Here is a 25,345-nt window from a genome sequence, read left to right on the forward strand (position 1 = left end):
GAACCTGTCTGACAGCCTGAGTGCTCTGCAGTTGCATGTTGAAGGAAGATATGTACAGTAGAGTTATAGCAGCAGCTGTTCTTCCAAAGACGGAGAGAGGGAGAAAAAAAGAGGAGAGGAGAGAAAGGGAATGCATTCCTGATGGATTTCTCATTTCGGCCTTTGGCCAGGATCTCATCCCATCACTTTCAAGCTCGCCGCTGCTTGTAAAACCCTCCACATATCACAGAGGGTTCCTCATCCTCTCCAGGGACCCAATGCCCCGACAACAACATTAATCAATCAGCCGCCAGTAAAAAAAAAAGGTCTGGGCTACCCTCTCCTCTTACCACAGTCGTTCACACTCCCTCTGAACCCCCCAAACTCCTCACCGCATGCTGACTGTTCATCCCACTACAAACATGCAGTTGGGGTAACTAATTCCACACATGTCTTTGTCCGTCTTAAAAACCTCAACACGCAAGGATGTCCAAAATGTCTGAGTGTTTAATGCCTCACTCAAGGGAGGAGAAATTTATCTCATGGCTGTTATATGGCGATATATTAGTTTTTATTTTGGAGTGTTAGAGTATATGTGGACAAGAGGTTGAAGAAGTGAAAGCATCAATAATTTCCATTTAAAAAATTGACTCTAATACTGTATATTCTGATAATATGTATCTAGAAAATACCAACAATCCTTTGATTTATTACATTAATTCATCATTTTTAAAGCTCACAGTAAAAGCCATGTACAAATGCATCAATCTCGTGTCATTCAAAGTCAGCATGGAGGACAGTAACACCTCAGGTTTCAAAAACAAAATCCATTCTTGTATTAGCTGTGTATTTCTGGAGCCTACCTAAAATATCAAAACATGAAAGTGAGAGAAAGAAAGAAGACAGAGTGACTGCTGTGTGTTTGCTGTTAGATAATAGACTTAAATGATGTCATGTGAAAACCTAAGGAATTTGAGTCAGGGCTATAATTTCTTAATGCTGTTTTCCTCATAATCTAATTTTTGAAGGCTTTGAACGTCTCTCAAAAGGTCAACTCAAACTTCATTTTATGAGAAGGTTAGTCAAAATAAATAATGCCTATATAGTTTTCTCTTAGCATTTTCCCAAATATATCTCAAAGGAATAACTATTCTTTAAGTTTTTTTTACAGATTTTCAAAGACAAACACTAACAGCTAAAATGTTTCATGGAGAATTAGATAATAAGTTTATTACTTTATTAGTTTAAATGTGAAATATACGGTGTGTGTGTGTGTGTGTGTGTGTGTGTGTGTGTGTGTGTGTGTGTGTGTGTGTGTGTGTGTGTGCATGTAGGTGTTGTTTGCATCACAGCGTTCTGAAAATGTCCACCAGCTGGGCTTTTACACAGGTACCCAAAAGGCCCATCATAGGGCAGGAGAGAGGAGACCCTTTGGCCTGAGAGCAAAGCTTCTGCAGCACAGCTGCAGTGACGCATCTTCCAGATGTTGTTCGCAGACAAACTGGTGTTTGGGGCTGAGAGAGAAAGAATAGGCAGGGGGTGTCAGTGCTCCCACAGTCTCATATTTCAACTTGAATCAGTGTCCACGGTCATGGTTCACTGTTACCCATTTGTCATTAAACATGGTGATAATGTGCAGAGTCATTTTTTTCAGGTTGGATTCGGAGGTAAACTGTACTTGTGAGTCAAACACGGCTGCACTGGCACTAAAACGCCACAGCCCAAAGCTGTGTTCCAAATTAACCTGCTAGATTCTTCTGGAAGTGATGAGTGTTTGGCTTAGCGCTGACTCACAACCTAAACTCATAAACAGAGCTAACTCCCTCGTGTCTGCCCTCGCCTGCCATTTTAAGACCCTTTCACCATCCATCTTTATCAGCCCCGCTGCCCCTTTCAGCAGAGCTACCAGCGCTCCTTCACCACCATGAGCCCAATGGTTTTATCACCCCAACGGACAAATTGTGGGATATGATCCGTATCTCTCAGCAATTAGTTCCAGGCTGTCTCAGTGAGAGGGGATACTGCCAAGTCCACCTTCAGTATGTGCTCCGCTGATGCAGTGTGAGCTGCCACTTTCCATCTGATAACCCCTCAGTTTTAACCGGAGCATGGCGGCAAAGCTCATTCCATGAGGTGAGCTATTAGAGAAGAGGGCATCATTTGTGTCTGTTTCCTCTGCAGGGTGGACCAGGTGAGGGTATCACTGAGGGGGGAGGGGGGGGGGGGGAGCAGGCAATAGGCTGCAGGCCGCCGTAAATCAGCGCTCTCAGATGAAGCAAATTACATTCTTCTCTATTTAGACTGAAGTTTTTAAGAGAGTGACTCCTGAGACTCGGCTGAGGCTCATCATCTCAGCATGCCGCCTCCGGCTCGCTTTACCGAATCTGTCACATAGATCCTCTTTCATTACCAATAAACATTCTGCATGTAGCTATTATACTTAGTGGAATCTAATAAGGTATAAGCATTGCGTTTTACGAAGCATGCAAATCAATTTGGTAAAAAAAGTTTCTCTCTTTATCTATGGCTTGTGCTGGCCTGTTGATGCAATGGAATGAGCAGAGGGAAAAGACCGATATGAAGACTGTGCACTGGTCTTCATAGCTTTATGTGAAAGACCAGTATAGGCAAATTCCAACTCAAGTTTTCAACACAGCTAGTGTGAAGATAATCCCATCGGGAGGTATCAGGAGGTACTACACAGTTTCTTGATTGTTATAATACCAGTAGAGTACCAGCGGCAAGAGAGAAAATTACAATGGAGCTGAGTGGTGACAACCAAACCCAACAGGCAACTGTATTCCCGCCAGTATGGGTTTATGTTTCATAAAGGAATAAATAGGATTTGTGTAGATTGTAGGGCAGAAATTGTTGCAATGCATCAGTGTGAATGTTCTAACAGTTTCTTATTATTAGAATTTAAATGACTTTGGTACAGTGCTTCTGTACTCCTGATACTTATCAAGCTAATCCCACTCTCCTCTCAAATTCACACTCCTAGCTACTTTAATTAGCATAGTGCCAGTCTGGAAGGCAAGCAGGGAGGGAATCAGTGAGCGAGAGAGAGAGAGAGAGAGAGAGAGAGAGAGAGAGAGAGAGAGAGAGAGACAGGGGAAAGAAGAGGGGAAGCAGAGGAGGAGGGGGGGGGGGGGGGGGGGGGGGGTATTGCGTGGTATGAGACAGAAGAGGATTTGTATGTTGAGGCTGGTTGCATCACCCCTCTGTGTTTTTGTGGATATGAAGTCAGCAGCACATTTTGTTTTGTCATTATCTCGGCTCTTGGTATTCATCTACCGAATGTTGCAAATTGGCTCCTGAAAGGCGTCACACATTCAGTGCTCGTCTTTGACAAAATAATTCATGGAGGATTGTCTGAACGGGGAATTCTGAAATATCAGTGATCCTATTTAAGAGAAACAACAGAGAGAGATTTTTACTGCAGTGCAGTGTCACACGTTTACGGTGTTTGTGAGTGCACATTATCGCTGATCGGCGATAAGAAAATGCAAAATGCCACTTTATCGCTTCGATTCTGTCGGCGGAGAGTGAATGAGAGATTAAAGGCACATGAAGCGATGCCAGCCACCAAGCTAGGGACAAAAACTGAATGTTTTTTATTTGAGGTTTGCAACTAGACCCTCTTCTAGTTGTGCTCTACAACAACCTTCACCCTCCTCCAACTATGTCCTTCCTCCAAGCCTTCCTCTTTTGTCTCACAAAGCAGGGCTAAGCTTGACTTCTGTAAGATGGGTTACTGTTCCTCCATCCTCCCTGCCTCCGAAAACTTTCCCATAACCATTCAGAGATGCAGTGCAGACGTATCCAAGTGCACTGGATGCGGGGAAACCTTTTAGTCCGTGAAAAGGAAACAGAAGTGAGCCACGTGAATTCGGCGGCACACTTGTAGGTAGATAGGGGAGACATGGAGGAGCGCTGCAGCTCTCTGTACTGCAGAGAATTAAACCGGATTGGGGAGAGCAGAGGAGAATCTGTGGTCCAAGGTGACTTTGTGATCAGGTTCCAGAGCACAGCCTCAAATCCTTAGCTTCAGGCTGTGGGTTAGTCTATGTGCGCGCAAATGTGTGTACGTAATGTATGCATGTGTGTGATAGCGTATGGACACTGTGGATCGCCAGTTGTGTACATGTTGCTGAGAGCTCAACAATCGTCCACTCAGTCAGCGGGGCATGCCCATATGTTAAAGTGGACGCACTGCACCCGGCTTTTGTGCTCCCTAACGAAATAGATAGATAGTTAGATAGAATAGTTGAAGCAAGCCTATTCATTGCCTAAGAATACTGTAAATAACAATAAATTATGAGGGTACCCTTCATTGACTTTCCTCTACGTTACTTTTTTTGGCAGCTGTAGGGATTGTGATCGTCAACCATGTCCTCTTGAAGTGATATTCATAGTTTACTAATTTGAAACAGCAAACACATTTTGGAAGAAACATTATGCACGCTGGATCACATTTTCTATCAACATGATAAGGAAACATCACAATATACTTTGTGAGACAAATGTTTAAGGACAACTTATTTAATTTATCGTCCCCACAGTATCTGCTTGAAACAACTTCTTTATGGTTATGCTTAGCCACTCACAGCACTTGGTCAGGGTTTAAGATCAGGTTATTGGTTTGATACGTATTGAAAAATCCACAGTGACTTGAAGTACAAGACATAGAGTGTAACTAAAACCACAATCTTTGTGTGTTAGAAAGATAATTGCAGCTTTGTATTTACAATTGATTTTTTTTAAATGTACATATAAACTACAGTGTTAAAAACCATGGGATCATAATTGTTAGAGAAATAGTTTTTTTAAAGAAAATGTCTAACATTGCGGCGGAGCGACTGCAGATAATTCCACGTATGCACTGGAAACAATAGTAGAGAGTAGAGTTCGGAGTTGAAGAAAGAACTGAAAATGCAACACTGACAAAAGGAAAGTGGCAAAAGCAAAGAGCGGAATTCAACGTTTAAGTGTTTTGTGTCTGCCGTGATGGAACACCTCCTTCCTAAGCTTGGATGACAACGGGGGAAGGAAGTTAAAATGAACATAAAAGAGGGGTGGGGTGAGTGGATGAGGTCGGAGGTGAAGTGGCACTGCGGGGTGGGGTGATGGGGAGTGTGTGGAAGAAAGGGGTGTGCCCCCCGTGCCCCCCTCCCCTGGGCCAGGCAGCTGTTTGTCTGGCCCAGTAGGAGCTTAGTTCAGACCTTGGACTACGCTCCACTACATCCCAATAGCAGAAATTTCAGTGGAGCCACTCACCACATTTGTTTTGGAATAGCTGATTGGGGGATTCAAACGGGGTCTTTACAAGCTATCAGGCCTGAGATAAAGATTTCCTGTTGGTTTTCCCGTTGCGTGTTTGAGGTTGGTACACAGTCATCGCCTGTTGCATCCAATTTTCTTTCTAGTGAGCGCTCAAGACTAAACCGAAGTATAGGCAAAAAACCCAAACATCTGGTCTTTGTAGAGGCAGCGACTGTGTGAGAAAAGAACCACATTCAAATTAAGATATCCATTGGGCTGAGATCCCTTGTAGGCCTATACGAGTTTATATGTATGTTTGTGTGTACAAAAAGAGGCAGTCCCCAAAAAGCAGTGAGTATGTCGCTGTGTAAGTCCCCTTGAAAGTGGCCCTCTTTAAGACCTGTTTAAAAGGGACGCCCCCTCTTTGTGTCCACTGTTCTCCGTGGCGTATGGAGGGGCTTTTGTCCCCCTCTTTCATGTGCTCTCACAAAAGCCCGGGCCGTTTGAAACACAACAGTCGATGAACTGCTCTGACAGTGTATTAAACTCTGATGAATTGCCTGTGCGAGGCATAGATCAATGTCCTTCAACCCTTAGCACACAGTGAAGCCCGGGCCTTGTCTTGGTTAAATGGAACAGGTTGCTGGCTCTTTTCAAAAGGGCCTGATTATATTCATGTTTTGTTGAAGCAGAAGCCTTTTTAAAATGTGTAAATCTTTGCGGTTGAAAAGAGTCCTATTTTTCCCCCTTTTCATTCAGGGAATTGACATTGTGTGTCTGCGCTTTGGTCCAGCTCGTTTTGTGAGCGTTTTGCTATTTGCAACTCTGTGTCTTGACTCTAAAGTTTAAAACGGTTTCTTTCTCTTTAAACTGACTTTTAAAGCTTTAAAAACAACCACATTAAAACAGCAAAGCAGTTATTGTTTCGCTGTGTCTCCGGAGAAGTAATGGCCTCTCTCAAAGCATCCACTTGCTTCACAGACATACTTGAGGTGTGTGATTTGGAGGCTAGTAGCCTACCTCTGACCTTTAAATGACTTCTCCCCTCTGAAGGGGGCTTAGGGCAGCCTGTTTACACAGATCACAGCTTCAGCCACTTAAGAACAACAGGGATGGACCACCGAGCCTCAATGGCTGCTCCCACAGGGACTCTCTCAACTACCACCAGCACCACCACTCACACTAACTGGCAGATTAATCACAGGTGGCAGGAGCCAGCAGACTCTACTGAGAGTCTACTGCAGTCAAATGGAGTTTGAGTGAATGGAAAATGAAACAAAAACAACTTGTAACCTGCAGGAGCTCAACATTCATTTTAGCTGTGCTTTCATTTAAAGTTGTGTGTGTTTGTGTTCCTCTTCTCAGGTGTGGTTTAGCAACAGGCGAGCTCGGTGGCGTAAACAGGCCGGGGCCAATCAGCTAGCGGCCTTCAACCACCTGCTTCCTGGAGGATTCCCGCCCACAGGGATGCCAAGTTTACCAACATACCAGCTACAAGAGTCCAGCTACCCCGGCAGCACGCTATCACAGGGTAAGAGCACAAAATATGTCAGACCGGAAAGATACAGTATGCTCTGTACTTTGAGTTTAACCTAATTTTAGTAAAGATTACATTAGTCCTATTTATTAGTGGTATGCCATCTATATTTTATGTTCATGTGAATAACATTATAAATGATATATGAACCATGTGCAGCTTATAACAACCATGCAGCAAGTAGTTATGTTTACAATTACATCTTTGTCACAGTGAAACAGAAATGAGCCTTCACCTAATAACGTCTTTGCATAAAGAGACATCTCTCATTGGTGATCAATTTTGCAGAAGGACACTTAATGTGTGCCTTGTGAGTTAGTGACCTTCGACTTTGAGGCTGCTATTTGAGGATTCTTGCTTAGCTCCAGTTTAAGTGTGTGTGTTTCCCTCGATTCTCTCTTACCTGTTGTTGTTGTTCTTGGTGTCAGAGGGCAGCACATTGCACAGACCCCAACCCCTGCCTCCATCCTCCATGCACCAGGGAGGCCTGACTGACGGAAGCTCTGCATACGGTCTCTCGTCCAATCGCCACGGCTTTTCCAGCTACTCCGATACTTTCATGAGCCCCTCAGCATCCAGCAACCACATGAACGCTGTCGGCAACGGGCTCTCCCCACAGGTCAGTCCAACAAGTTTCACCTCCACAAAGGTTACCAGTTTATATAATGTTCCCACAAATAGGTAGAATTCTCATCCATCAGTCTACCACCCTCCTCCTCCTCCTCCTCCTCCTCTCGCTATTCACAATATTTAATTGTATTTGACTGAAATTAAAATTCAGCAACAGCATGTTCAGCAAAATAACTGCCAGTGTAGGCTTTTATGTTCGCCTTCCAAAGCCCTGGATTTATTTTAGCTACTCTAAATTGCTACATTTGTAAAACAATTGGATTAACATCAACAAATTAAAATTCATCTTGATAGTACCGCAAGTACTCAAGCTGCTCCAAACAGCGATTTCGACTTTCCTGGGACATGTAAATCCTTGCGCAGCGCAGTGAGAACACATGCAGATGAAATAATTAGCTAAAGCTTATAAATGTAGACCCATAATCTTCTTCACGTAATTGTCTGCAGCTGGAAGACTCACGATTTTCTTCATCTCTTTACTGCATGATTTCCATGGCAGCTCTATGTTCAGAGTGTCAGAAGCGATGTGCTTTCTTCTTGTGAGGTTTGCTAGTAGTACTTCACATGCTCCTGTGCATTCCTGTAATGATAAAGAATATTACCCAGGTTTCTGGGTTTCCTAATTGCAGTTTAAATCCCCCAAATATCTTCTTTACACAATCTCCTCTGTGCCATCTTAATGTGTTGCACAGTATGTGCAGGTTTCTTTCCTTCCTCTTCTGAAAAGCGCTGGATTTAACATGTTAACCTCTTTGGACACCTCAATTAATGAGCGTTTAAATCCGACTCCATGGTAAGGGTTGAGCTTTAAGTAGCACAGAATGAAAAATGATTTGTATTGATGCAAATCGTGTGTACGGAGTGAATTATACACAATTACCCGTCAATACTGGCCAGTCTTGCCCACCCTCACCAACAAGATGTGGTTAACAGGCAGAAAATAAGATTGAAATGGTGTGTAAGGAGTTGAAAATGAATTTCAATGGCGCATTTGTCCGCAATTACCCCGTCGTTCACACGTGTTTTATTGGGAGTTTTTTTTTTTTTTTCTTCAAATATTTCTCAAAGCAGATTGGAAACATTCTTGGTATTACCCTCTTTCTTCAGAGAAGAAAGAATTAAGGATTTTGTGACAAAAAAGAGATTTTCTCTCCTGCTAGAGCAACGGAGGATAACATGGAGGCTCACAGCGTGTTTGATTGTTAATCGTGGCACAGGGGCTTTAACTGCTAATGCTCTCACTGCAAACCTGCAGAAAAACACCAGGAACATGGAGTCGCTTTTTTTTTTTTCATTAATGGCTCTCTCTAATACTGGCATGGGGTGCAGTGTTGCTTTCTCTCACTCTCTTCCCAGGCATTCAAGAATGTGTTGGGATATTAAACATTTCCTGTCATAGTGAGGATTAGGACAGGAGCCTTTGGGCAACTGTACAGCATGGATTTTCACTATTCAATTACTCTATCAAGTGTGTTTTAAAATAATAAAAAAACACCTGAAATGCATTTTACCTGTTTTTTAATTCAGGTATTTATTTAGAACTTAAATTGTGGATTTTATTTTATTTTTTCAAATGCATGTGGTGTAGATGTTTTGATGGGATGTTTGCACGGCACAAAATTGAAATGTATTGAATGCATGCGGAATGCTGTGTGGCATTCCCATCAGTCTCTCAGCATGGAGATGAATGTTCCCACTGACAGCAGAATCAGAGTTCACTTTCTGGTGCAGTGTCCTGCTGGGCTGGGAAGCCCCCATCTCTCTCTCTCTCTCTCTCTCTCTCTCTCTCTCTCTCTCTCTCTCTCTCTCTCTCTTCACATACATGCAGCTATCCACAGCACATTAAAAAAAACAACTCACAAAATCAACACAAAGTTGACCTCGTCCATGTCGGACCTTGTTTTGTCTTTGCATTTAAACAAATTTCAATCAACGAAAAAATCAGTTTCAACTTTGGAAAATGATCGACACACGACTTCACAGTTGATTTTCCGTAGCTTACAGCGAGTGTCCTGTTTTCCCTTTCCTCTAATGGGAAAAAAAGCAACATAAAGAAAGTCTCTATCGAGATGGAATTGAGAATTTGATATTGTAAGTTACAGAGAGCATCTGTTTGCATGAGATATGCTTGTGCATTGGTATGTGCAAGCTATTTCTTCAAGTGTCTGGCATTGATGGCCTAGCGGTTGCTGTAAAGATTGACAAAAATGCTCTGATTCCCAGTAAATGGGCTGCGGTGGCGTGGTGCCAAGTCTGTAATGGAATCCTGCAACGTTCAGCGATCCCGACAGGAGCTCGCGTCCATCCCAATCCCATAACCTATCCCGACAGCACACATTTTCCCATTACAGGCGGTGGCAAAGCCGTCTGCACTCAAACTGGTTGCTGTCATTGTGGGATATACAACGTGTTTGGCTGGTTGAGGGAGCAATATATTAGGGGTGAGAGTGAAGCTGTGCATGGCTGGGCAAAAGGTATGAAACCAGAAGTGTGTTTTGTTGTTGGTCTTGTTTCGTTTAGCGGCACAGCAGGGGTTGGCTAGAAGGAAAAGGCAAGGGCACAGGGGACAGGCATGCCAGTATTTTTCTATCTGTTGTTACCTAAAGATTTAAGCTCACGTCTGCTTTTTCTCTGTGGTATTTTTCATTTTTAATATTCCACTTGAAATAGGCCTTTGTCTCGGCCTCAAATGGCCACCATGATGCTTCAAATTTGAATTTTGCATATGTTGACTGAAAAACAACAGGACAGGCAGTCGTCCTATAATTGAAGAGGGCATGCTTTGACAGCCAACACACAGTCATCTATTAAGAATATTGTATACGTTCGACAAACCCTGGTAATGTGAAACTCTAAAGAGCCTTTTAGATACTTCTCAAATGCTTCTTTGAAGCAGTGTTCATGGGCATTTTATATGTGGGGAGACGTTTGTGCTGAATTCCTCATTATTGCATGACAGGGACACCTGCTGGGAGAGGAAAGGAAACAACTGCACGGACTGGGGAGCCGAAGCGATGCAAGAAGAGCTCAGTGGCAGAGCTTGGGTTTCACTCCTCAGAGAAATTTCTAGAAGTAATGACATCGGGGAATAATAAGAGCTGAAAGCATTTCTATTGCAGAGTAAAAGCAGGAATGCACTACTGAATGCGTTGCAGCGATGCTGTATGATGCTATTTAAAATGCTAGGGAGAAGTGATCAGGAGAGTGGGAAGTCAAAGGTAAGATAGATAGAGATTTTATTTCTGTTTTAATCAAGGAAGTTTGCAAAGTTTTGTGAGAAACTTTTTTTTCTGTTTAGCAGTTTTATGAAAGTGTTGTGTGTTTTGGAATGACAAGGATGTGTGTGTGTGTGTGTGTATCTGAGGAGGGCCTTTGGGCTGTGTGAGTGGGCCGGGCCTCCACACACACACACACACACACTCACACTCACACGGGATCAGAGGCAGAGCGGCTCTCACCCCTGCCTCCCTTTGATCTGTGTCCCCAGGCCTGCCTGCCCGCGCGGCGCTGCACCGTACCACGCACGCTGACACCATGCTCACCAGCGACTCCCCACAACTGTCTGAGAGAGATAAGCCAGGGGAGACTCCAAACTGTGCTGCTGCTCTTCCATTAGCTAGCGCAGACGCTTCTTTTAAAAACGGGATGAATTATTTTTAAGAAGCAAGCTCTGCCGTTGCCAAAAAAAAAAAATCGAGAGGGGAAAATATACGGAACAATCTGGAGCTCTGGCTTCATTCCGCCTCCCTCCCTGACTTCTAACAAGACAGTCTGCACCTGAATACCAATGAGAGGGGGAGATTCATGTAGTCCCCCACATTATTAAAACTTGGGCATTAAGCCTCTCACCGGGCACTGTGTCAGCTGGCAGGCTCCACTGACAACAAATCAAAGGGGATGAGCACATAGCCTGCATTCATAGCTCAGCCACTCGCAGAGCAAGAGGGGGAATACATACTGGTTAATTAGAACTCCCATTAAAACAAATACTGTTTCAATTTGGCAAGTATAAAAAAAGATGTAAGAGGCTTTCAGAAAAAAGAGACCTGCTGTTGGCAGCTGCCAAGAAAATCCAGGGACTGTAAATCATATCCACTGGCTATACTGTTTCTGCACAGATTATTAGTGTTTGCTGTTGTTTTGCAACACTTTTGAACTCTGAGGAAAGATTCTGTGTCTGTGACACCAGAAATGCACCTCTGCACACACCGTGGTCGTCGTCGTGTTGCGTTGGCTCTTCGTCTTCTGTATCTTGAAGAGACTTATATCTGCACGGACTGTATCGTTTTTAAGAAGTATGACTGAGCTATTGGAACGGGGTTCTCATTCTAAACTCAACGCTTCATGACACCTTACAGAACCAAAGAGCGCTGCTCACGCGGCACATATAGCTGCAGCTTTACACGCAGGTCTCATTTGCTAGCAGCTGACAATACTGCAGGCTTCCAGCCGTCGGTATACCTGAGCCATTTGTTGCTCCACACATCTCTAACGGCTCCCGAGCACCAAGTGAAGCCATTTTCTTTTCCATTCCAAAATATTTTCAGTTGGAGCTTTATGTATTCATGATCTATTTTTCACCTACCAACCTTCCTTCCCTCCATTTGGCTTTTTGTCATCCCATGATGCCTTGCCAATAGTGCTTTGCTCTTTCTCTCTCTCCCCACCTTCCTCTCTTGCTCCAACTCTCTCCCCTGGAGAGGCAGCTCTTCTCCCTACGCCCAGATGAAAGGCTATGGCGGACAATAAAAATGCTATTTAAATGCAAGGGTGTTTGTGTGCGGGTGAGAGATATTTCCTGCTGAAAGTGAGCTGCTGCATCCTGATAAATAGTAAATATAAGGGAATGTGATTTACATTTATCTTGCAGAGGCAGCCAATATGAATTTCAGTAAATCCTAGAAGATGGGGATTTAAGGAGGAAATTGACTGAGACTGATTCACATGCTGTGTGTCCTACGCAGTTGAAATGCCTATAAGGTGGAGAGTGATACTGCCTTTATTAAAGTATAGGCGCAGACATCGATCCTATCTAAAATACCTATTACACACGGACATGCACTGTGTCACATGCTCATCTGCGGCAATTCCCAGTCTCATACATACACAATTTGAAGGTGACTTGTACTGAAATAATAAGAATATTATTAATAATAAAGAGCTGTGACAGCAGGCTGCTGGGCATGGTGAGGTGTCTGTGGGGCATACGCTGGGTGAGACCATATCTCTGGGGTCAGGGGTCAGGGTGCAGGGGGTTATGGGACGGCTGGGGAAGATGGAGGGCCGGTTCACTGTGAACCTGTCCTGCTAGCCGGAGGTCTCGGGTTGTTGTCTATCTGCATGTGGTTCCTCTTAGTTCCAGATGCCACTCTGACAGGTGCATAGCTGTGATTAATACTCTCTCTGACTTCTTCTCTCTCTCACGTTTTCTCATTCTGTCCTTCCTTCCCCCTGTCTCCTCCTGCATGTACTCTCATTGGTTTCCTGGTCGCTGCTCCGCTGTGGACTTTGCGTTGCTTGTGACCCTTTTGCAAAGTTGATCTAACACTCACAGTTTGCTTAGCCTTTTAAAAAAAGGGCTTGAAATACAAGTATCTATTGCCAGCATGGTTCATTGCTCGTGTCTCTTTCTCTCTCCTCCTCTTTTCCTCCCCACAATATGATGAGAATGTGGGAGGAGGTTGGGTCCTCAGCTGGTTGTCTCATGCAGCAGCTCTCCACACTCAGTCTCCAGCTGAGAGCTATTTCACTATTTATTTACATGTAATTATGGCTATGAGGTGCAGATATTAACACTGTCAAGAACAATTTGACCTGACATTTTTCGCTAGACCTGGCCCCTGCGGTTTTTAGCAAACAACCCCCACCCTCCTCCTCATCTTCCTCCCCTTTTTTTCTCCTTCTCTCCCTCGATCCGCCTCGCTTTCCTTCTGGAGCTGCTCCCGCACACACACACACACACACACACACACACACACACACACACACACAGACCCTGCCTCGCTGAAACCACTCTCCTGGAATCAGAAAATCTGCCGTTTAATTTAAAAGAGGCGTTGGTGCAAGGTGCGGAGAGTTGAAGTCTGCCTGTGTGTGTGTGTGTGTGTGTGTGTGTGTGTGTGTGTGTGTGTGTGTGCGCGCTTTGAAGGGGCCTCTCTTGTTCCCAGTGGCTGAATCCATCCCATAGTTACTCAAGCATATCACTAGCAGAGAATAGAGGATTGCTCCCCACACGTTCTCCAATTGCAGTCCAATAGACGGCATATTAACCTCTGGTTAGCGCGGGGGCCAAGTTTATAGCTTAAACTGTGGGATGTTTAAGAGGGAGGGGGACCTTCCTTCAGCTTGAGCAGCTGTACTTTCTTCAACACTAAAACTAACATGCGCTAAAGTGGGCTGGAGAGGATTTAGCTTAATGAAAATTTGCAAGGAGAGAGAAAGAGGAGGTATGGACAACCTTTAAAATAAATATCCCTTTTCCACTTGTTTTAACTTCCTTTGTATGCATGAACAGCTTCACAGGGAGAAGGGACACAGGCGCAGGATGGCTAACATGTTGTGAGGAGTGACAGCTTGTTACAGTGCCCACTAATCGTCCTCATCTGTGCCTGACTTGTCAGTGCCCAGATTCTGTCAGTGCCAATCAGCCAATTAATTGAACACAATTAGCAACCCCCCACCTCCTCCCCCATACAGACCACATTCTTCAAAGGCTCATTTCTCTCCCTCCAGCACCCTTCACCCTTCCTCCCATTCTACCTCTCATTCTGTCTCTTCATCCTATGGCGCTGGTGGAAGACACTTTTCAGTTTTTATTAATGTGCCGCGGCCAATTAACGCAGTGGCATGCAGGCCAGAGCTCGTCATCTGCTGCCTGCCACCATCCCGGCTGTCTGCTGCGGCCCCGCGCCACCCCTCGCGCCACCTCCACCGTGACCAAAACGCTTTAATTCAATTTATGCAATCACTGTTATTTTTAAATAGTCATTTTGTCTGCTCAGATGAGGGGCCTTACTGCCCACTGGGCCGGCCCTCTCATGTGAGGGACGGGGGAAGGGTGGGACGTTGTGGGAGCAGGAGTCGAATGACTTTGGGGTCCCTGATATTTTCATCTGTTATTTATTCTTTCATCTCTGTTTTGTTTCAGGTTATTAGATGTTTGATTCCGATTTTTTTAGAAGAGGACTTGATCCAATGATAGTTTAAGTTTTATTTTGCAATGTTGTTAAAGAAAATATCAGGATTTTATTTCTGCATACGTATATATATATGTATATGTATTTTTTATTTTATTTTTCTTTTTTATTATGTCTATTTTCAATATTTTGGCAGTTCTCAAAGTCAGACACTGGATCTTTATGACTGCTGGGTGTCAGAATTAAACAGTATATTCTCGTCCCGTAATCACACCCTCAGGACTGGCCTTCAAATATTGATCTGAAATTCAGTGTCATCACTGTCTTTAATCACTCTCTGCTGAAGCGACTATCAGCCAGGCAGATCTGCTAAGGTGCAAGATGCTATTCTGCACCGCCCAGATAACTTACAGACATTTGGAGTGCTCATTTTTCCCTGTCTGCCCCGGTGACCTCTGCCTAACTTAAAGGTACATCTTGGGGGCATTTCGATTCGGGCAGAACAGGGTGCTATCGGTGACAGAGGAACTAATCCAGTCTTGCGCAGATTAAGAGTATTTGTGGAGTGGGGTGTGTTGGAGCTGGCGCCTGGAATGGAACAGAAGGGGCTCCTATCAGCTCTCCAGGCAGGCTAGCCCTCAGGCCAGCGCAGTCCTACAGGAGTCTTTGTACTCCCCAAAGCCTCCACTTTCCTCTCGCTCACTCTATATCACTTTCTCTCCCCTCTTCTGCCCCTCTCGCCCTTTTTCTATAGGCTATCATATTTTCACTGCTCCGGTTCCTTTTTCACATTTGTGAATTGTTGTTGTTTTAGTCCAACACAAGGGTTCATGTGCCCACTTATTATCGTCAGGTGCTTGAACGAGAACTAAGAGTTAAAATGTAATTTTTCTGACTCACAATTTTGAGGCTATTTAAGTTCATACTCCCAACTATAAAACAACATAAATGCTACTTATTTAAATATTGTTAAAGATATTATAACTCAATTCTCAAAATCCAATTACAACAACAACTTTTAATGAAACAAATGTGTTGCAGCACATCTGCACTCTTTTTCTTTGCAGACTTTTCCCCCTTCTTTTTGTTTTTACTTTTTTTTTTCTTGTAACACTCACTGTTTCTCTCAGCTCTGTCTCTGTCATATTGTTTTATTCTGGAAAGAAATCCAACAAAGAACATCTCGTCAAACATTCACGCAGACAAAAACAAATGTAATTTTACTGTTGAAGAAATTAGGGAGGTATGAAAGGGCCTCTTTTTGTGTTTCAAGTGCGCTATTTATTTATCTGAAAGGATGCACATTGTATCAATTTACACTCCCCCATTCACTTCGCCACAGGCTGGAGGGCTCAGAAGTTGAGAGAATTAATTACTTTTTTATTATTATTTATAAAGTAATCTATCTGTAGAGAGGGAGCGGAAAAAGGAGAGGGTGAGGGGAGGGGAGTGAGAGAGGCAGGGAAGGCCCTGGAGCATTGTCCTTTAAACTAGGTCCTGGCTCACATTATCTCCCAAACCAGCACTCACACAACGTCAAACAACAAACGAACTCTGGGCTGCTGAGGACGCTGTATGCAAGAAAAAGAGAGGGAGGTGGGGGGAGAGGATAGAAGAGGAGAGGGAGGGACGGTGGGAGGGTGGAAGGGAGAGACGCAGTGAGAAAGTCTTCTCTAAAAGAGTGTAAAGACTATGTTAGGAAAATAATATGGCTGTAAAAAAATTGCATTCATTTAAACTCCACAAGTCTTGTTTAATGCACCTGTGTATATACTGAGAGGAGGTGTAATTTAGTACTTGAGTGACATCCTGGTGCACCAGACCCCATTCAGTGAAACTCCATCAAATATTGCATTGACAATAACCATGTCAATCCAAAAACCACATTCCATTCATATCTACCAAGCTGTGTGCATGTTATATATATATATATATACAAATCTTACAAAAAGCTTTTTATTCCTCTCTGTGAATAAATTCACTGGCTGTGACTTTGCCAGCAGGAATACTACACTTTGTGCCACAATTTAATATCTATAAAGTCTTGTTTTACATAGTGAAAGAAAAATGTGCAGGTATCTGGCTGCAAATGGTTTCTTACGAGTTATTTGACTAAGCATCATTCAACCCCTGAATGTGAAATGAGAGAACTTTATGGGGACACCAAAGTAGCAAAGCCATGTCATTTAAATTGACCTATGAATAAAACATAAAATACTGAAGATGTGAAGAAGACACAACAACAACACATTCAAGCATGGCACTAAATTCATCTCTATCAGTACCTCCATCAGATTGAGAGGACAATGTTTAAACAGCATTCATTTTTGTTACAGTGGTGTGAACACAAAATGTAACTGACACACAGCTAATGAGAACCTGATGACTCCAGAAGAGCTTACCTTCTCCCCACTTGCAAAACTCAAATCATTTAGACAGAATCGTCTTTGGGGGAAGGACGACTGAAGGATAGCGACGTCCTCACAGATGACAACACTTGTTAGACTCTAAAGTGGTCGACCCTTCCTAATTCGCTAAAATAGAAGAGCTGCTACAATGTCAGTGATAAGAAGTCATTTTCTTTTGAAGAACTTTCATGAGCATGAATAATATTCGGCCCAATTGTTGGCTATTCTATTTCACGAAGAAGCGATGTAATCAAGCTTCAATTAACCAATGACTAAAATGGACTCATGCCCTCCAGCTGTCTCTCTCAGGACCCTCACAAGCTCTCCCCCCTCCTTCACTCTCAGCCATCACAACGCATCAGGAGACATACTCCTCTCTAGCTCCTCGGAGTGTGCAGCTCGGCTCCATATGGGAGGAAGCATCACATGTGTCCAGCATGAAGAGAGCCATGAATCTCCCTCTTATGGATACATGTCACATGCTTTGTCCGCGGACCACAGATGTGGAGGGGACGAAGGGTGGGGGTTTCCATACTGATAGAATTAACATGTGGAAATGACTAACCAGCTTTTATGTTTCTGATGTGCTTCGAGTGCTTCGTACTTCCTGGGAGGCCTTTCCTGAAGATATGATTCATTTGCAGAATATTGTAAATTTTCCCTCTGTGGGATATTCCTGACTTAGTGCATCATTTGTGGACTTTGTGGACATTTGCGCCTTGCCCCTGCATTGTCTCTATGTTTGCAGCGTATGTGTGCATGCACGCATGTGTCCGTTCATGTGTGCATGTATGCAAACATATGTCTGTGTGTGTCACCCCTGTGTAACCACCTCCATGATGGGCTAATTGGTTTAGCAGCCGAGGGGCCAAAGGCCAGTGCAGCATAGCAAAACTCAACATGAACCTGATGTTGAAGGGAAGGCTTCCATGCTATAGGAGGGAAGCATGTGTGGGACAATTCCCTTTTTTACCACCCCCTCCCACACACATACTCCACTTTCCTTTTTCACTTAAAGAAACTCGCAGCATAAGAAAACTAAATTCTTCACAGTGTTCTGGGCCGCTGTGCTTCAGACTGAGGGAGCACTAGAAGTAATCTCTTCCATTTTAACATATTTTGAGACCTTCTTCTGACGAATGTCACATGCTATTACATTAATCTAGAATATTGAATTGGAAGCTTTTATACACTATGAATAATATACACACTGTGATATTCAAGCGAGCCTCAACCTGCAGTATCAGCGGGCCCCTCAGCAAGGTTTGTGGAGGCTACTTTGTGTGGGGATCTGAGGGGATCATTTACCAGTTCCAACTCCATTACTATTCATGAGATGGGTAGGCTAGGGGCGAGGGATTAGGGACTCCCTTGGTGCTTGTTGTGCTGTAGGCTCGGGCTCAGGCCTCAGGCTCCGGGACAGGGGCTGTCTGGCACGGATGGTGGGTCTATTATCACCCTGGGACCCTTCTGTCCCTCAGCAGAACACTTACTGGCAGTGCCAGCTAATGGAAACAGTCTCTCTTGTTCCCTTTCTCCTTTTTTTTAACCTCATCACTCTCCTTGTATCCTTCCCCCTGCTCTTTAAAAAAAAATGGGGAAGTTTTTTCCTTTCCCCATTTCAAAGTTGAAATGGTGTATTTCTATTGGCATCTTTACCGTGAAGTGCTAGGATGGCACTATATTTGCAGAAAAAAGTACTTTCCCTCAACTCCGTCAATGCTTTGATCCTCAATTTTCCAAATTTTGACATCCTCCGTTCCCCCTTCCCCTCCAGGTGATGAGTATCCTGAGTAACCCCAGCGCCGTACCCTCCCAGCCCCAGCACGACTTTTCCATTTCCCCCCTGCACGGCAGCCTGGAGAGCTCCAACCCCATCTCAGCCAGCTGCAGCCAGCGCTCTGACACCATCAAGGACAGTCTGGCTTCCTCTCAGTCATACTGCCCCCCCACCTACAGCACCACCGGCTACAGCGTGGACCCCGTCACTGCAGGCTACCAGTACAGCCAGTATGGCCAGAGTGAGTAAACCCTGCATTTATATACTATATGTTTGTGTTTAGCTTGAGTTGTTGCACTTTTGTCTTGTCATGTGTCCGAACGAGTCGTTCCTTTACATCCTCCTCTTGAGTTAACTAAATTCAGAAAGCCTATGAAGTGATGCCCAACTCCCAGGCAAGAGAGCCTCATGACCTTTGCACCTTGGTTGGTGGAGGCAGACACGTGCTCTTGATAAAGACCCCCCCCTCAACCCACCACCAACACCACCACCACCACCATCCTCCTAGAGAGCTGCCTTAGTCACACCCCACTCCACTTGGATGGGAAAGAGGAGAGGGCTACTTCAAAGAACGGCACACCCTCAGGGGCCACAGTGTCCTCTTGCCCACCTCTCTCCCTCTTTCTCTCTTCTCCATCACACACACACACAAACACACACACACACACACACACACACACACACACACACTTGCACACACACCCTCAGGGCAGGAAAGAGTTTGCTTTATTAGATTAGCATAATTGACTGATGCTGTCACAGCCATTCATAAGAGGTAAAATGAAGCACACTTCCTCAACAACCCAGCCAGCGCCAGCTAGCCGACATTTGTTTGTATTTATATGCAGCTTCAAGTATGATCTGCTGCATTGTGCATCTTTTTTGTTTTTTATATTGTTCGTGTCGTGTGTGCACGTGAGCGCGTACCAATGCTGTGTGTGTGCGTACCAGTGTTCTGTCAGCAAGCAAGAAACTGATGGCAGTGCGGATGTGAGCTGATGTGAGGTTAATTAAGATGGTGATTGAGCACAGTAGATGGGTAATGAATGGAGGAGAGAGGAGAGAGCTGCTGTCTGAGGATGAAAATGATCGGCCATGTGGAGTGTGGAGGGCATGAAATCAGAGATGCCAAGTGTAATGAAGACTGGCACACAGAACACACACGGGGACCCGTCTGAGTGACAGCATGGAGACTTTTACCAGGATGCACATGCTCCGTGCCAGCAGCGTGCCAACCTCAGACAAGGGACAGGGGAAGGGTTTTTTATCTTTCACTCTCACTCTGTGAATTGTTTTTCCTTTGACTCACTCGCTTCTGCCACAACTTATTTCAGCTTCAATCAGAGGATTGAAATGAGAGTGAATGGGACATATGTCTGAGGAATCTACCACCTGTCTGACATGAGGTTTTTCTTTGTGTCTGTTTGTCTCTGTGCAGCTGCTGTGGACTACCTGGCTAAGAACGTGAGCTTGTCCACCCAGAGGAGGATGAAACTTGGAGACCACTCGGCCGTGCTGGGACTGCTACAGGTGGAGACGGGACAGGCCTATTAAAGCCCCCCCCCCCCCCGGGATGCGCCCTGCACCACTCTCCTTCGCCCTCTGCCACCCTTCTCCATGCTCCATCAAGTCTGGACTCCAACTCCGGCCCGCCTCTCTGCTGCTTGCTCTGCAGCCCAACCATGACATCAGCGCACAGACACTTAGCCTCGCTGTGTATCAGAGAAAGTGACGCTTGCGGGTGTGACAAGACACTTTGGGGAATTGAACTAAACTTTTCACGCCATTGTCAACCACCAGGCGGCTCTGCACCCTCTCTTCTAAATCTCTGTGGGTCTCTGGCTGCTCCTCAAACACCTTCCCTAGCCCCAAACCCTGTTTTGTTTTGCTCAGAAGGCCAGACAGCACCCAAGAACACCAGAGGATGGTCGGCCGCCTTGGCGCTTGTTCCTGTTTGTCATGACTGCAGTCCAGCAAACATTTACAGCCATCAACAACATGTACTTTGACCTTGCTGTTCATCGTAGTTAACAAAGCCAATATCATTTGAACGACTCTTATTCTTGTTCCATTTTGATATTGTTAAGATTATTGTTGCTGTTATATGATTATGGTTAATGTGATTTATGTTGTTCTTTGATTCCATTCGTATCTCTTTTCTCTGTTAGATGTTGGTGCGTAAAACACAGTGTGGATGACTGAGACGATTTGGGAGTGAGTGTCTGTTGCTTGTGCATGTTTTGCGAGTCGGCACAGTCACACAAAGAGAAGATGATTGTTTTCCAAGCTGCTGTACCTCTGCCTGTTCCCTGAGCTCTAATGTTCGTGAGCGATTTGACCTTCCCACTTTCATATTCATCTTGACATTCCTAAAGAACTTGGCCACTCTGTGGGAAGTCTGGCTGGATGGATTCTGCAGGGAATTAAAGCAGCGTTTTGGTGGCCAATAGCTTTCCCCTTCTAACCTCCATCCCATCCTTAGCCGTGGTCCATGGGGAGGGGGGCATTGTTTGCAAAAACAGGATTGGGGAAATTAATGTATTTTGTTTAGAAATATGGACCTTGCCAAGGAGGGCTAGCTCAATTCCCCCATCCCCCCCCTCCACTCCTCCCAAATCCCATCTGCCAGGGAACCCTGTGTGACTTTAACAGCAGATTAAATCACACAAAATAATGTCAACGCTAATTCACAGTGACCCTTCCCATTACTAGCCAGTATTTCTGTTTTTATAGAGTAAATAGCAAATTTTGTAAATTCACTTTCAGTTGGTTTCCACTCTCAGACTAAACAAGCATTCCTTCAAAACATTCCTCGTTCTCCATCAACGAATAAACTACAAGCATTCCAACGCTCTCTGTTTTACGAGATTAAAAAGTACACAAGCTGTGCCATTCACATGCACTCTGGAAAATCATATAATCCAGTCAGTCGTGAAAGGGCACAGGTAACACCACTGATTGGCCCCCCTCTCTGGTTTGGACCAGAGCGCCCCCTCCCCCATAATCCTCCGCTTTGACGTTTTCACTGAAATGTACAAAAATAAGAAAACAATTTAAAGAATAGTGGATATGAGACATTTGTGTAGCACTAATAGTTGACTTTTGACACGATCCAGGACCAGCCGCTCCCTTGAGATGTGACTATTTCTTTGGCATCAGTGTGACGATGATGAATAGTTCACTTTATCTTAACACAGGATTTGGTCCTCAGTCGCCTTTTAAAAACTGAAAACTGTACAGTAGCTGGAGCAGATTGTGTATTGTTTGTTTATAAAGAGTATGTTTTATACTAAAACAAAACTACGTTGAGTGGTAGGTAAGCAAGAGATCTGTGGAAGTAAATGTTTGATTTGAGTTTCCTTAACTGGCTTGTTTTCTGTTGGTTTTGTTTCTATTGTATTTAATTGGTTTACCTGTTTCGACCAAAAGTTTTGTTCCTGTTTTTTGGCCCAGGTAAGAATAAATTTGTATAAATTAGTAAAACATAAATTCCATAAAAAAAAATTGTCTAAAAGAGGATCCAACTGAGCTCAATGGAAAATGAAAGCTTGGTAACACAGATAGACTCCCTGGACCACAGGACCGCTGTATATTTGAAAGGTGGCTGGATGAAACATGTGTCAGAGCATTTTGAGGGTGTTTTTAACCGCCTGATCTCACAGACTGATTATTAGTGCAGACCAGACTTGACTGGACCACGGACCTAACACACCTGAACCCTGAAACTTGGGTGTGGGACTTAACCAACGGTTCAGGGCGGTGACGAAGCTGGCGAACACGGCCTCTCTGCTCTGGGAAACTGAATCGAGTCTCGTTTGATTTGTGGACCAATACGACTTCAGGAGAAGAAGTCAAAGCAACGCTGACTCCGCACTGAATCGCAGCAGCTCCAACTGCTGCGCTTAGACGCCTCACTCATGTGTATATTTTAAAAAGGAAGAATTTTAGAATCGTCTTTAGTGTATCAAACCCATTTCTAACACTCGCGTCAATAAACATTTGGATATTTAAAGCATACAACTCCTTTTCCCCCCTCCCGACTGTTTGACCCTTAACCTGTTTAGTTGCTTTCTGACATCTGTGCTTTGCTTTACTCCTTTTTCTGTTTCGCATGTGTGTATATTATCATGGTATAATTTATTCTGCTGTATGAAGTATTAGAGTAGTGGGAAACTTGTACTGGTATTTACTACCTTCAGCCTGTTGGTGTGTTTACTGTAACACTGGCGTAACTGTTATCAATTAAAGATCCAAAACTGATTCTGCCATTTGTCTCTTTCTTTTTAAATTGTGTGTGTTGATTGTTTTCCATTTAAAATAAAAATGAAACAGTCTCTGTCTGTTTGTATGTATGTCCTTTGATTTTCTCGTCAAGCGTTCATCCGATCGACTTCACACATGGCAGGTGTATTGCTGAGGACCCAAGGAAGCGCATTCTCGAGTGTGAAGCTGTTTTATATGAGCGGCTCTCCAAGCTGCAAGCAGCAATACTGGAGGCCAAGCAATTGGCCGAACAGGCACTTTTTTTTTATTGTGTGTCAAGTTTGTCAATTGATCTATTCCATGAAATTAATTTACAGCAATATCTATAATTGAAGTAATTATTTTAACAAAAAACAAAACTTACAATTCTCACCTTTCAGCTTTTTTAAATGTGAGAATTTGCTGTTGTATATCATGGTGAATTGAATATCTTTAAGTTTTTAAATGTTCGGACAAAACATGCAGTGTGAAGACATCGCCTTGGGCTTTGATGGTTATTTTCCAGTATTTTCTGACTTTTATCAAAAACAAAAAATGTAATGATTAATCAAATGTGGTTGCAGCCTTTGTGTGAAGTTGGAATGAGCCTTGTGCACATACTGTTTACATGCATACAGATGCATATTGCCTGTGCATGTGTGTGTGTTCTCTATGTTCAAGTACATCAGTGGGGCCAGCGGACCACCGGTAGACTGTTCCAGTGCTAGTGATGTGATTAAGGAGTGATGAGAGCTCAGACGTGTTAGACTCAGAGACACAGACTCAGAGCGTGTCTGGTTGCAGCTGTAGGAAGTCTTTCATTGTGCACCACTGTCCAGCAGCGCTCTCTTCTCCCGGTGCTGACCGAGGAATGTTGTCTGCAAATCTCTGCGGTATGGTGTGAATGCAGGGGAACTAACCGATGTGGTGTGGAAGCATCCGCAATGTTTCATATTACACGTCAGAGCAGTTGAGCTCATTCAGTTTTTACCATCAGCACTGCTGGAGGTATATATATCGAACACGCCATCCAGTCCTGACTGATTTTAAACACTTCAAACATGTTGTATCTGCTGCCACTGTAGCTATAAAATGTCTATAATCTCGTGTAAATTAGCAAAGACAGCAAATCATGGCAAGTTGTGCTGCGAGAGATGTATTTACCTTTTCTATAGTGCAAAAATATGAACCAATACATTACTGTTTATCTGCAATTAAATGAAACTAATGAAAGGCATCGCGAATCACAAGTATTAACATCATTAACATCAAATTGTATTAGGACATAGATTTGATGCTAAATAAAGCCAGGACTCATCTGAATAAACTTATATTTAGACAGTGTCATCATGAGGTAGCTATCGTTCATATTTAGTACTTTGTTAAATCATTTTTAGATTTGAACGTCTCAGCTAGTATAAATAGATGCAGGATATTTAGTATTCGCTTTAGATTTACAAATTCAAATCAGCTTCAAACTGCAATTTTATCACCACATTTTATCATCGAGGCTCAATTTGATGCAAGTGGAAATTATCTTCAGTGTCTAATACAAAATACACGTAAAGAAATAAAAGATAAAAGTGTTCTTGGGCTCTGGAGAAGCACGTCAGGAATATGGTCAATAACTACATTGGTATTTTTCTGTATGAGTTCACTCATGTGCGAGACCTCCTCTCAACATATTTACAATGCATTGTTAGGTGGCTCTCTGCCTGCTGGGTGTCATCCCTTATATATTCCTCTAAAAGTTTGTGTTCTGGTTGTCCAGATTAGACCTTGGCATGTGCTATGGTTGTCCCCTTTGCTCCAGCTTGTCTCCTGAGGTGCCGGCCCTGGAGGTTTGTCTCCTACTGGTCTGCTGTCACTCAGACTGGACGAAGTGGCAGCTCAGGCAGTGGTGTGTGGGAGAGCTTTGTGACACTTCCCTCATCTCCTCCTTTGATCCCCTAATTGATTGACTACAGGAGCAGAGGATAAACAGAGCCCACAAGAGCCGATTCCACTCGCCTCTCTGGAGTGGTTTAGATAAAGTGCAGAGGCCCGAGCTCTCCGTTCCTCCTCTCCCCTCTCTATATGGACATACGGCCATTGAAGGTGGCTCTGTGCCACGGTAGCTTAGCCGTGGGCTGTGTCCTCAGACCCGGGGCTTGCGTACTGCCCCTGTGCATAAATGGCTAGCGGTAATGGGTTTGTTTAGATCACAGGGATGGAAATGAAACTCCTGAGCCTCACCGTAGAGACCAGGAGGCCCTATCGCTCAGAAGGCAGCGATAGAGAAGTCACAGCCTCACCCGGGTCATACTCACTTTCAAACTGAGCCATGGAATAGAGGCTCTGATTCAGATCTAATTTAGAACCAGGCCCCTGA

At 44.0% G+C, this 25,345-nt stretch overlaps 1 protein-coding gene across 3 annotated transcripts in view; it reads left to right on the forward strand.

The window, feature by feature from the left end:
* pax7a (paired box 7a) overlaps window positions 1–20,459 on the forward strand; it is a 42,622-nt gene extending 22,163 nt beyond the window's left edge. For all 3 annotated transcript variants that reach the window (XM_076110954.1, XM_076110955.1, XM_076110956.1), the window contains exons 6-9: window positions 6,607–6,772; window positions 7,207–7,397; window positions 18,730–18,973; window positions 20,171–20,459. In XM_076110954.1, the coding sequence (XP_075967069.1) occupies window positions 6,607–6,772; window positions 7,207–7,397; window positions 18,730–18,973; window positions 20,171–20,286 (717 nt within the window). In that variant the 3' untranslated portion in view covers window positions 20,287–20,459. The remainder of the gene's footprint in view (window positions 1–6,606; window positions 6,773–7,206; window positions 7,398–18,729; window positions 18,974–20,170) is intronic.
* Window positions 20,460–25,345: the final 4,886 nt, after the last annotated feature.

Source organism: Anarhichas minor, unplaced genomic scaffold (genome assembly GCF_050575085.1).
Source record: "Anarhichas minor isolate MPS153535 unplaced genomic scaffold, ASM5057508v1 ptg000043l, whole genome shotgun sequence".
Lineage (NCBI taxonomy): Eukaryota > Metazoa > Chordata > Actinopteri > Perciformes > Anarhichadidae > Anarhichas > Anarhichas minor.